The 12889-nt window shown below is 42.0% G+C and overlaps 2 protein-coding genes across 7 annotated transcripts in view; one reads left to right on the plus strand and one right to left on the minus strand.

The window, feature by feature from the left end:
* The window catches only part of HHLA2 (HHLA2 member of B7 family), a 161035-nt gene extending 153119 nt beyond the window's left edge, over nt 1–7916 (plus strand). For 4 of the 6 annotated variants that reach the window (XM_070787385.1, XM_070787386.1, XM_019976959.2 and 1 more), the window contains 3 exons: nt 166–291; nt 2296–2354; nt 2983–3096. In XM_070787385.1, coding sequence (XP_070643486.1) covers nt 166–291; nt 2296–2354; nt 2983–3066 — 269 coding nt within the window. In that variant the 3' untranslated portion in view covers nt 3067–3096. The other 2 variants (XM_070787393.1, XM_070787397.1) reach the window with 2 other exon arrangements.
* MYH15 (myosin heavy chain 15) overlaps nt 5517–12889 on the minus strand; it is a 112129-nt gene continuing 104756 nt past the window's right edge. The window contains exons 29-31 of the mRNA XM_070800492.1: nt 8714–8809; nt 7746–7880; nt 5517–5744 (exon numbers count right to left, since the gene is read on the minus strand). Coding sequence (XP_070656593.1) covers nt 5730–5744; nt 7746–7880; nt 8714–8809 — 246 coding nt within the window. The 3' untranslated portion in view covers nt 5517–5729. The remainder of the gene's footprint in view (nt 5745–7745; nt 7881–8713; nt 8810–12889) is intronic.

Here is a 12889-nt window from a genome sequence, read left to right on the forward strand (position 1 = left end):
TGGGTCTTTTCATTAGGAAAAGTCTTTTCACTAATATGATATCTGCTTCCCATGCAGAATGCAGAAATAGCTACTTTGAATAAACATACTCACCCAGCTCTACATTTTCTTTTGTTGTCTGGTAACTTTTCTTGCAGCTATAGACTTTCTGTTTGTCTTATTTAGAAGCAAGCCCAAGAGCGCCTGCTGGGATAATTGTTCCAGTTTTGGTGGCCGTTGTATCGGCAGTTTTGTTGCTGTCGGTGGCCCCTCGAGCTGTTAGATCAAAAAGATGCATCGGTTTCCACAGAGGTACTATCTCATGGGGGCTTTGGTCTCATGCCCAGGGGTTCAGGTGGAGGCATATCCAAGATGGCAAGTGAGTCCATGGAATTCTCCAGGCCAGAATACTGGAGTGGGTAGCCGTTCCTGTCTGCAGGAGGTCTTCCCAACCCAGGGACTGAACCCAGATCTCCCACATTGCCGGCGGATTCTTTACCAGCTGAGCCATCAGGGAAGCCCTTGTTAATAGTTGCTACTGCTCAAAACAGCATTGTCCTTGATGAGCCATTTTATTTTAATCATGGGAAGTTTTTTAAAACTTTTTCTAAATTTTCTGCTAGAAAACTTACAGTAATTTAATTACTTGTAGTAATTCAACATGATACTAAGATTCCACGGTCATAGGACTTCTTAAAAGACTTTGCTTTTATCAACAAATTTAGATTGGTGAAAAACTTAAGATTCACTTATTTCCACATTTTACAGGTCAGAAAATTAGAATCAAAAAAGATAACGCAAATGCTAAATAAGCATCTGAAACAGACTTACAGGCAGCACCTGAGATGACCCAGGTAACTAGTGGCAGAGGTAGATCTTGGCCCCATGAAGCTCTCACTGATTTCATCATCTCTCTAAGAAAGCTCTGAGTGTCCTGGGAGGTTGAGACAGATTCAGTGTCCCTTCTTCCGATTGATATTTTCCTATTGCCCCTGCTGAAGTCAGGGTTATTTGGTCATTGTGGACACCATTATTGAAGGTAGTGCTTTAAGGGTGATAGTGAGCAAGGATTTCATCTGTTGCAGCCCTGTGATTGTCTATGTGAATAAGCAGGCCATTGCCCTTGATGTTCCTGTCCCTTAGCTGCCAGAAGTAGGGAAAAAATGGGAGGTTTCAGGTAGTCTAGTTTGTCTTCACCATGCAAAACCTAATATCATGGTACTTGAGATTGGGTTCAAGTTCTAGGAGAGGGGGCACTACTCAAGAATGACGGTTTAGTTTCTATAGTGGAAGTGTGCACAAGTGAAGTTCCAACACAAAGCACCTGGCACACTCAAAACTGGAGAAAGGGGAGCACAGAAGAGACTGCACCCCTCAGAGCTTTGCTGGAAGCCCTCAATCTAAAGGGACAAGGAGGAGGAATAGTGCCCAAAGCCTGAAAGGAGAGAGTCACAGGACCAGCTGTGTTGTAAGGAAGGTGGCTTCACATAGAGCACACAGCCAGAGTAAGGTGACCTGACACGGAAGGAGCTAGGAGAAGAAACACCTGATTTTGCCCCTCCTGCCCTCTGATCTCCACCCCAGATGAAAGCAGAGGGAAGAGAAGCCCTGCAGGTAGAACCCATCCAGGTCAGCATCCCAAGGCAGAGAGCAGGACGGATTCTGATTCTGGAGGAGCAGTCAGATGTCAGCAAAAAACACATCAGGGCGTGGGCCACTTAAAAAAATAAAACAGAGTGTTCCATAGTTTGTGGTCTGAATTTTTTTATGCCCCCTTTTGCTGTCCATCACCATCTTGGCTCTTTCCCATTGTTTATAGTTAGTAGGCATCAGGCCAACCATCTTAGAGAGCCAGGAGCTTCTGGCTTGCTTGAACTGCCTTTATCCCTGCTTTGGAGCACCTGAATTTACTGCTGTGTGTTTTTGATGAAGTATTTCTACATTAAGGACATTTTTAATGCTGTTTGTTGGAAAAAGATACAAAGAGGGGAGTGACTAATGTGATTCTAATAACATAATCATACTCAGGTGGGGCATCCCTGGTGACTCTCATGGTAAAGAATCTGCCTGCAATGAAGGAGACCTGGGTTTGATCCCTGGGTTGGGAAGATCCCCTGGAGAAGGGAATGGCAACCCACTCCAGTATTCTTACCTGGAGAATTCCATGGACAGAGGAGCCTGGCAGGCTACAGCCCATGGGGTCACAAAGAGGTGGACACGACTGAACAACTATTTGTTCTTACTGAGGTGGGAATAAGGGAGAATTGGGGTGTTGGCAAAAAGATGTCTTTTTAAGTTTTGTTTTTTTTCCTGTAGAAAGGCATCCACCTACTAATCAGGACTCTAGCAGTGCTGGTACTACAGAAGAAAATGTGGTAAGGCATTTCCTTTATCAAACTATTTATAAGAATGCTATGGTAAAAAGCTAATTGAACTTTTGACTGATTCACACATTATCTTGCAGGACTTTTACACAGATAAAAGGCAGGAGGGGTTGCAGGATAATAGAACAGGAAAAAATACACTTAGGCTCTGCCACTGTCTGTAATTAAACTGGTCCTAGTTGCTTAAATAAGTGCTTGCTCATCTCATTTCCAACTGTTACTTGTAAAGACCTCAAATGGCACTATGCACCAATGTACTTACTCTTCGCTGGAAACATGGGGTTGTATAGAAGTGGAAGGAAATACAGATAAAGTAGAGAAAAGCAAACTACAGTTTCTGCGCAGACTCAGACTACTGACCTTCTACACTTTTCCAGCCAACTAGGTTCCTTTCAGAACTGATAATTCACTTATGAATTTATAGCTTGCTTGTATACTTTTTTGCTGCACACCTTTTATTATTTATGACTTCCATTAATCAGGATACATAACAGCAAAGAGTGGGATAAACTTGTTTTTCTATTTGTTAAAATCTCAGGAACATCTAGCAGGGAAATTAAAATTGATAAGATCTAACTTCATAACTACTTATAACTGTCTCATGGATCTCTGATTACAGATGCAAACAGAAGCTTACAGTTCCCCACCTCCAAAAAACCAAAACAAAACACTACTACCGTTAATATTAAAATGGCTATTCTGACATAAACAACAACTATTTTGAGTCCATGTTTCTTGATTCTAGGCTCTTTCAGATTATCTACCCAATACAGGAACTGAAGACAGAAGTTGACAACACAGCACAAACATCTGTAATATCCTATGACCTCACCTCCCCTTTCTTCACTGTGATTCCAGCAATGGTTTGTCATGACCTGACAATTCTACCATTTCAAAAACCTGTGATACTGTAAAAAGAATAGTCACATTCTCTCTTCAAAAACTAAGACTCATTCTCAGGCCCCCCACCTGCATCAAGATTATAAATGCCTGGATACCAAGGATTCCAATTCAGCTTGGATAAAAGAACTCTCTCATTTATTTACATTCCTGCTGCAACCAAGTTTCTCAGAAGAAACAAATCACTAAGAGATGATTCAAAATCTGATCAACTAATGATGGGTGAGTGGTAGAAGCAAAAATCATCTGAGTGAAAAGGTGAAAAACCAGGGCCAAGAAAACAAAGCAATTGACGTGCTAAAGTATTGTATTCTAGTTTTATATGAATGGTTAATATCAGCCTAATCTACTAGATTTAGTATGGTGGATCTTAGGGACCCCAAAGAGTAAGAATGTCAGTGTCTCTAAGACAACCCAAGGTGCAAAAGGCCCTATCAACTCAAGAACTGACATCCCTGGGGTTGGGTTGTACTATCCAACACCAGGGTTTCATAGCTGAGTGACCCCGGTTATTAAGATAATTTACTCTTTGGCTCAGTTGTCATTTTGTTAATCAGATTTCTAATAAATCTAAATTTTCATATACATTTTTATGCAAGGAGAGAATGGATAACTCAGTTGACTAGATGATCTGTTCTCCTTAATGTTATTATCAATGTGTTAAAAAGGAAGCCTAACTAGGACTTTTATGACAATCACATTTTTAAGCCTATAGTTCATGGGAGAACACCAACCCCAGTTGTGTGTTAATGCCACTTGGTCCAGTTTTCTGTATCAGCGGACTCATTCACAGTCTGTTTTGCACAGAGTTTTGTTGACTTCAGGTATGTGCTGCAGTGTTGTGACCAGTGTCCATCACAAATTGTAGAGTACTAAGGACGCATAAAGAAAATCTGTAGAAAAGGACATAGGGCACTTGGTGAGGAGAATATGCTCAGAACTGAATCTTACTGTGATGAGGGTGACAAATTTAAAGACCAAAGCCAGCACATTGAGGATGGCAGATAAGAAGGACCCTGTGTCTTTCAACACTGCTGAGCTTAATCTTAGAGTCAGGTTGGATCGGAGAGGCAGAGTGCTGAGAATGACAGAACAAGGATTTGTCATAGACGTTCAACACTGTACCACCGTGGGCAGCGGTGAAGAAGTCTGCGCCAGCCTGCCCCCTCTACATCTGGTGCTGTCCCTGAGGTCGCTGTTGGGCAGACGTGCCAGTGTCAGGAAGGAGAGCTGGACATGGAGTGAGGATGAGCTGGAATTTATAAGAACAAACTGGATCCCATGCTGTCTCTTGGAGCCTCTAGAGTCTATGCTGGGAGTGACCTGTAAGACAGGCCAGCGCCTACTGCCATGGAGCCACAGGCCTGCCTGGTGAGGACTCTGACAGGAGCTGCGGCCCATCCCAGCTAGCTCACCCTTTCAGCCTTGAGGAATATCTGCCAGCTATCACTGTACTGGGACCATACATTGACTGTATGAGCATAAAAACAATATCTTCTCCCTCACTTCTGCCTCTCAAATCGGGTGCATTTTTCTTTTGTGACCAACTGTAATCCAGAACCACAGAGAGAAGGGAATTCTAGGAAACGTACCTCCAGCTTAGCCACATTGGTACAATACAGACAGCATACCAGTTATCGCTAAACTGAGCATCTCGTGTGGGAGGGTGCTTCAGTGTTGCCCCAGCATGTAGCATACATGCTTTGTGTCAGGAAAACCCTCCTACCTAACTATGACTATAGGTAAATCACTGTAGAACACTAAGACTAGCCTGTTGTCTCCCACCGTCAGTGGCTAAAAATAGACTCATGGATGTAGAAATGAGTCAAGCAGAACTCCCCAGGGACCATAACATAGCTCATGTCATCTATGAATATTACTCATTAAGATGCAATATGAACAAAGTATTTTTTTAAACATCAAAATTTAAAAGATTCTTGAATCTATTTAATCTTTCATGTGAAATGTTTACTTATATCTGAGGATCAAAAAATTCCCCACTACCCTTGAAAGCAACAATATTTCCTTTTATTATTACGTTTCCTGATCACCTTGTTTAAACTACTTTTGATGCAGCATATTTTTAAAAATGTTTCCCAAATGAGTGGATATATCAAAACAGAGACTTTTAAATAGAAGAACAAACTAGTGGTTACCAGTAGGGAGAGGAGTACCAGGGAGGGAAAGAGGATTAAAAGGTACAAAGCACCTGGTACAAAATAAATAAGACACAAGAATGCAATGTGCACCAGAGAGGATATAAGCAGTATTTTATAGTCATTTTAACTGGAGTATAACCTACAAATATTGAAGCACTATGTTATTACACTTGAAACTAATATAACATTGTAAAGCAGCTGTGCATCAATTTAAAGGTGTATACTTCAAATGCAACTTAAGTTTCTGGTCAGAAAATAGTACCTCCTTGTACTTTTCCAGCCTCTATCCTTTATAAATGAGGACGGCTCATTCTTCATGGACCTGAAAAATAGAATATCAGCATGTTCTATGAGATTCCTGTGACTTTCATCAGTGGGACATACACCCAGAACAAAGCCCAGTGCTTTCCAGTCATAAGCAGGCCTTAGCCAGCTCTTCATTAGCTTCGAAGGGAGGCAGGGAATTGAGGCAATTATCTGCATGAGAGAAAGCAGACCCCAGTAATTCACCGCAAGGGCGTGCTTAGTCACTCAATTTTCTGCCCGCCTTGCATTGCCAGTAAAGGCAGCACCCTCTGGAGAAGACCCCAGAAGGGAGAGATGACATGCATCACCAATTCGCTCCCCAGACCTGATGCACAATTCTATCAGAAAACCGTTTCCTTTGCTTTATGACAGTGGAGAGATGTTCAGGCTCTCCTTCTGTGAATGAAAAACAATTAGTCACTGCATTGCCAAGGACGATTTTCCTATCATCTCTGGCCTCTCAGAAGCAATTTCTGCTTTACTCATTTTATTCTTTGTTGGAAATAACTGTGACAAAGTCGAAAGCATTACATCTGTTTCCGAGGCCCTCCGACCTCATGCAGCTGAGTGCAATTGTAGCATGTGCGAAGCACTTCCCTAAACAAATCCATCACAGGGGGTTGCTGGGCAGCTTCCACACAGAAGACCCTGATCCCAGGCTGTAACACCTTGCAGATTGAGGCCAGAGTTCAAACCACTTAGCTGGACCTCTCAATATAGGCCTTCTCCCTGAGACTATTTGCTCATCAATAAGAAATTTCTAGAGCCTGCAAAAGTCTCATATTTTTCATATTTGGATCCAAATATATTAAATACGACCAAATTTTAGTCTCTTCTTCAAAAGAGATCCTTTGATCTCCCATAGGGTAGTATTTACTATTTGTTACCCTCTCTCTTTTTTTTGCAAGTTTACTAGTAATTCATTTTAAAAACTGAAATGGTGGTGCCTGTGCTAAGTGCTCTGTAGGCATTCTATGGAGTGTATACAACCTCTTTTAATCTGCTTCTCCTAAAGCCAGATCTCATTTAACAACTGTTTCTAGTAACAGTCTCAGTGAGGAAGCTGAGCTCACTGCCATAGTATGAATGTTTTTGTCCCCCCCCAAAATTCACATGTTGAATTCCTAACCCCAACAGTGATGGTATTAGGAGCTGGGGCCTTTGTGAAGGGATTAGGTCATGAGATTGAGTCCTCATGCCTGGGAGTAATGTCCTTAAGAAAGAAAGACTCCAGAGAGCTTCTTCCCTTCTTTCTACCATGTGAGGTTACAATGGGAAGAGGGTTGTCTATAAGGAAGTAGCCCTCACCTGATTCCAAATCTGCCAGCTCCATGACCCTGGACTTCACAGCCTTCAGGCCTGTGAGAAGTGTTTGCAGTTTGCAGTTTGCAGCCACGCCATCTCTGGGGTGACATCTCTGAACAGACTAAGATACTGGCCCTGCCAAGCCTACAGCTCCATGTTCTCTGTCACTTTCCCAGGAAAATTAGGGCAGTGGCCCCTACTATTAGAACAGAATTTCCGTGGACACAGATGGTAGACAGTTCCTTTCTCTGTCTTAGGGAAGAAAACCAGAAAGCAAGACTCTTGCATTTGTTCTTCATGGCCTCCACTTTAAACCTGTCCCCCTGGGATCTCCATATCGATGTGATACTTGCCCACCACGGAAGAGTTTGCTTAGAATTTCAATCAGATCCATCTGTGCTTCTTTAATCATCTTTTCTCCTTGGATGCCTGGCTGTCCTACCCACGTGAATCTAGGCCCAGAGCTCAGAGCCTGCACATTAACCTAGAATTAAGCATTTGAGAAGTGTAATATAGTGCGCACCCCACTCAAATGCTTACTGTCTCGTCCTACCCAGACAGGTAGAATTAATAAACATGAGAAGATTTTATCGGAAACTCTTTTTCAATGTTGTTTTTAAAAGCCTCTGAAGAAACAATTTTCCATGTGATGACATGAGCCTGAAATACCCAATGCTTTAAAAGTTACAGCAGAACTGAATACCTGACGCACCTTTTTCCCAAACTCTTTTGCTTTCATCTTGAGTTTATTAACTTGAGATTCGGCTATCTCTGCTCTTTCCTTAGCTTCATTCAACTCATGTTGCTGCTTCTTATACTTGGAACGGTATTGACTTGCTTCTGCTTCCTATAAAAATAAAAAATGAAACAAAGAAATCCCTGAGCCTATAAGATCATATTTTTTCCTGCCCTGATGTGAGAAAATTGAAAAATGTGAGAAAGGAATCTAAACTTCTGAGTACTGAATGAAATATCATATTTTTGTATGATGTATATGGATTCAGACTTCCTAGCAGGCACCAGACCCATTTTATAACATTTTTTCCCCTGGAAATTGAGAACATAGTTGGCACTTACCACCAACAGGATATAGTCCAGCTTTCACAGATTTGGTATGTGATAGATTAACCATAATTTGTTTTGTAATCAATTTAACATCCTATTCAGGGTAGAGGGTGTCTGTCTTTACTGTTATAAGGCTCCTCTGTCCACGGGATTTCCCAGGCAAGAACACTAGAGTGGATTGCCATTTCTTGCTCCAGGGGATCTTCCCCACTCAGAGTTAGAACCCACGTCTCCTGCACTGATGTCTCCTGGATTCTTTACCACTGAGCCACATGAGAAGCCCCACAGGATGATTACCCAACCAAAATTTTCTATCTCTACATGACACCATGCTCCTATTTGGCTCATATCACGCAATGCATATGTTTGGGTGTAAGCAAAGGTCAAGGGAGAGAGCTTTGGCTCCCTGAAGGGAAAAGTTGCACAGATTTTAACTATAGGTGATAATTCTAGCATGCACATTAAAAAAAAAAAGAGAGAGAGAGAGAATGAGCAGACTTTAAGCTGAGCTGGTCCTCTGACAAGCTGCCTCTTTAGCTCAGGGCCACATATCTCCATTAATCAAATGTAAATGGCTAGGAAATCCATGAGGCTGCAACTGCCTCAGGTACTTACTGCTGACTCGATTTGCTGCTTGTAACTTTGTACTTTTAGCTGAAGATTATCCATCAGAGTCTGCATCCTGCTCATATTTTTCTTATCTTCCTCTACCTGCAAAGTACAGGTTTGTATGTAAAGGTGATTTGAAGGATCCAGCAGTTTGCATTGGGTGTAGCCTCACATGAGGAAATGAGAGTAAGGAGAATTTATTAAAGACCATATGTAGAACCATGATTTGAAAAATGAGTTTAACTCTACTTATCCCAAGTTCCAACAAATTAATAAACACAGCTCAGAGCAATGACACAGAACTCCCAGCCTTTGTTAAAATGGAAGTTAAAGCCATTAGTTTCAATTTGGACTTCAGTCTTCCCAGCCCAGCCAAGCCACACCTGCCTGTGGTTTCTCAGTGCCCACCTGCAGCCCCCCATCAAACCAATTCTTTCCTTGAACTTTCTAACTGACCCTTGGCTTTAGGTAATGGAACTGTTAGGGGAAGCCACTGATTGAAACCTCCTACCCTGTCCAGGCATCACAGTAACCATTTGCATGAGTTGTTTTTATGACAGGAGATCCTGATAAGGAATACGGAATAAGCCACCACCAACCAGAAGAGTTTGGGAAAGGTCGAAAGGAGACACCGCATGTCTGTCCACTTCCCAGAATCCCTCTCGCTAGCATCCATCTTGGCTGAGCAATGCGTGTGCCACCAGGAAAGACTCTGAATTAGAATGATTGGCCAAAGACCACACGGAAACTAATCCCATCACCATAAAACCTGAGACTGCGAGCCACTCGGCAGAGCAGTTCTCCTGGGTTCCCTTACCATACTGCTCTCCACCCAGGTGCCCTTTCCCAATAAAATTTCTTGCTTTGTCAGCACATGTGTCTCCTCAGATAATTCATTTCCAAGTGTTAGACAAGAGCCCAGTTTCGGGCCCTGGAAGGGGTCCCCCTTCCTGCAACAGAACTATAAGAAAAGACTAAGTTTACTGGAATTGTGGAGTGGGCATTAGCAGAGATAGGAAAATTCCATAAGCTATGGGGACCCTGTTTTGTGTGTTCTTATTGCTTCCATTGAAATCCAGGCTTGGGCTGGAAAAAGGAAATCCAGTAAGACAGTGTTTTTCAAACATGCTCTGTGATGTCCTGGGTATTCTGAGGAGGAAGGAGGGAAGAGACAGACATGCAGGAAGGCTCTGCATGCCACCCCCTTTACCACACCCTTTTAACTAGAGTACTTCCACTTTGGAGCTGTTGAACTGCCCTGAAGGAGAGTATTTAAACTGATGGTTGAGATGAATGATTTAACCAAGACAAACACCTACTGCTCAAACATTTTTCCTAGCTCCATCTTACTTATTCCATCAAGTATCAACTTTTTTGGTGGCTTTCATGGTTTTCCCACTTATCTCCCTCTGCTGCTGCTGCTAAGTCGCTTCAGTCGTGTCCGACTCTGTGCGACCCCATAGACAGCAGCCCATCAGGCTTCCCATCCCTAAACAACCTCACTCCAACCAGGCTCATCTCCTATGCCCCTTTAGTTATCCTGCTTTTTCCCTCCTTGCTAGGTTTAATGTTTAGCCCCCGGGACACAGCACAGAGGCAGCAGACAGAAATGCTCAGTTTCCCTGAAAGAGACCTATTTGCTTATCTTAGTAGCTGCAGCCCAAGAGGGCAGTCTTGTAATTTAACACACATCTCCAGAGACCAGGAAGGCTGGTGGCACCATCTTCATACACTCTGCCTCACTCTAGGTTTCTGGTATCTCTTGGAAAGAAGCACATGTTTGGTGGCCCAGTTTTCATGGCTGCCACCCAGGGTACATCCCTTGAAAGCTTGACTCTAGTGGCCAGCAGGACTTACATTCATGGGTCCTACAGGACTGCAACAGTTTTTAACCACCTCCTCCCCTCAGCATTGGCAGAAGACTGAAGCACCTGGGAAAGCCAGTGGGTGCCATCTTCACATGCCCCACCTAGGCTACCAGTATCTCTGAGAAAGGAGCTTCTGCACAGGTCTGGTGTACTGATTTTTGTAGCTGATGTCCAGAGGATAAATTTCTTATTCTGTCTCTGGGCTTGTGTTCAAGCAAGGGCTTGTGTTCACAGGTTCAATGAGATGATAGCAAACAGAGAAAGAGTTCTTAACTGCATAGCACCACAAGGATCGGAACAGACAGACAGAAATACCCATCTCCCAGTCATTCCCCGAAAGAGGTGTATTTGCATACTTTAAAAGCCCCTGCCTGAGGGTCTGGCCTCCAGTCAGCCCTGAATCTAAGTACTGACTGAGATCCTCCCCTTTGCAATATAATAGACAGTTTTTGAACACTCAACTAAGAGCCCTAAGAACAAAGACGGCTGCTTGGACAGTCACAGAGATTTCAGAGACAACTAACAGCTAGGGTAGATTGAACAATAAAGATCTTCTCTTACATGGGACTATTCATTTAAGATTGGGAGAGTTGCTTTATCTAATGCGTAAACAACAACACAGAGATCAAAAGTTGAAGAACCAAAGTAATATGCTCCAAATGAAGGAATAAGATGAAACCCCAGAAAAGGATAAAGGTAGATGATTTACCTGATAAAAGGTTCAAAATAATGGTCATGAATCTGCTCACCAAGCTCAGGAGAACGATGCATAAACAAAGTGAAAATTTCAACAAAAAGAAAATATTAATATAAAAAAGTACCAAGCAGAAATCACAGAGATAAATATCTGAGCAAAATTTCCAATATAGGCATTCAACAGTAGACTAGATGAAGTAAAAGAAAGGCTCAGTGAACTTCAAGACAAGGCAGTGGAATTCATCCCATAAAAGTAGCGCGAGGAAGTGAATAAAGACAGCTTAAAGGACTTATGGAATAACATCAAGTGGACCAGCATTTGCATTACAAGGGTCTCAGAAGGAGAAGAGAGAAAGAGGCAGAAAAGTAAATTTTTAGGATACAAAATCATTATGCAAAAATAAGTTGTGTTTCTGTACACTAATATGAACTATCAGAAATTAAGAAAACAATCCCATTTATAATTGCATCAAAAAGAATAAAATACTTAGGAATAAATTTAACCAAGGAGGGAAGGTAAAAAACTTGCACACTGAAAACTATATGTGTGTGATGACCCAGGGATGAAAGAGCAGATAACCAAGGAGGATCTTGGAAGGCAGGAATGGAAAAACCAGACCCTTATCGTCCTTCCCTCCCCCATGTTGTAACTATTAATAGAAACAGTATAACTTGTCTCCCCTCCTACCCCATAGGGAGGAGATATTTGCCTTACTCTTACCTGCCTCATCCAATCAGCAAATGAGCCACAAGACCCCAATCCCACTCCTTGTACCCTGGGTATAAAAGTAGACTAAGGACCCCTGTTCAACATCAGTTTTCCCTTGAGCTGGGAAAATTCACCTCAAGTTTTGAGTTTTCCCTTTCCAACAGCATCTCCCACTCTAATAAACTTTATTTCCCTCTCATTGTGTCTTATGTCTGGAAATTCTTTTCCAACCTGTGCCCAGAACACGACAATACAGCACTGATGAAAGAAATTGAAGAAGACACAAATCGTGGAAAGCTGTTTTGTGCTTGTGGTTTGGAAGAATTAATGTTAAAATGTCCATACTACCCTAAACAATCTACAAAGTCAATGCAGTCACTATCATTTTTCACAAAAATAGAATGGAACCACAAAAGGCCCTGGGTAGTCAAAGTAATCTTGAGGAAGAAGAACAAAGCTGAAGGCATCTTGCTTTCTGATTTCAAACATATTACAAAGGTATAGTCACTGAAACAGTATATATTAGAATAAAAACAGACATGCAGATCAACTGAATGGAATAAAGAGCCCAGATATATTCATATATACATGGCCAATTAATGCAAAGGAGCCAGAATATATAATGGGGGAAAGACAGCTAGTTCTTCAATAAGGGGTGTTGGGAAAACTGGACAACCACACGCAAAAAAGGAAATTTGACCACTATCTTATACTATACATAAACGTGAACTCAAAATGGGGATAAAAACTTGAATCTAAGACCTGGAATCATAAAACTCCTAGAAGACAACACAGAAGGTAAGTTCTGTAACATTGATCTTGATGAATTTTTTTGACACTAAAAGCAAAGGCATTAGAAGCAAAAATAAATCAGTGAGGCTTTCTCTGCCTCAGGCTGCTTGCTCTCCC

Source organism: Bos indicus, chromosome 1 (genome assembly GCF_029378745.1).
Source record: "Bos indicus isolate NIAB-ARS_2022 breed Sahiwal x Tharparkar chromosome 1, NIAB-ARS_B.indTharparkar_mat_pri_1.0, whole genome shotgun sequence".
In the NCBI taxonomy this organism is placed as follows: Eukaryota; Metazoa; Chordata; class Mammalia; order Artiodactyla; family Bovidae; genus Bos; species Bos indicus.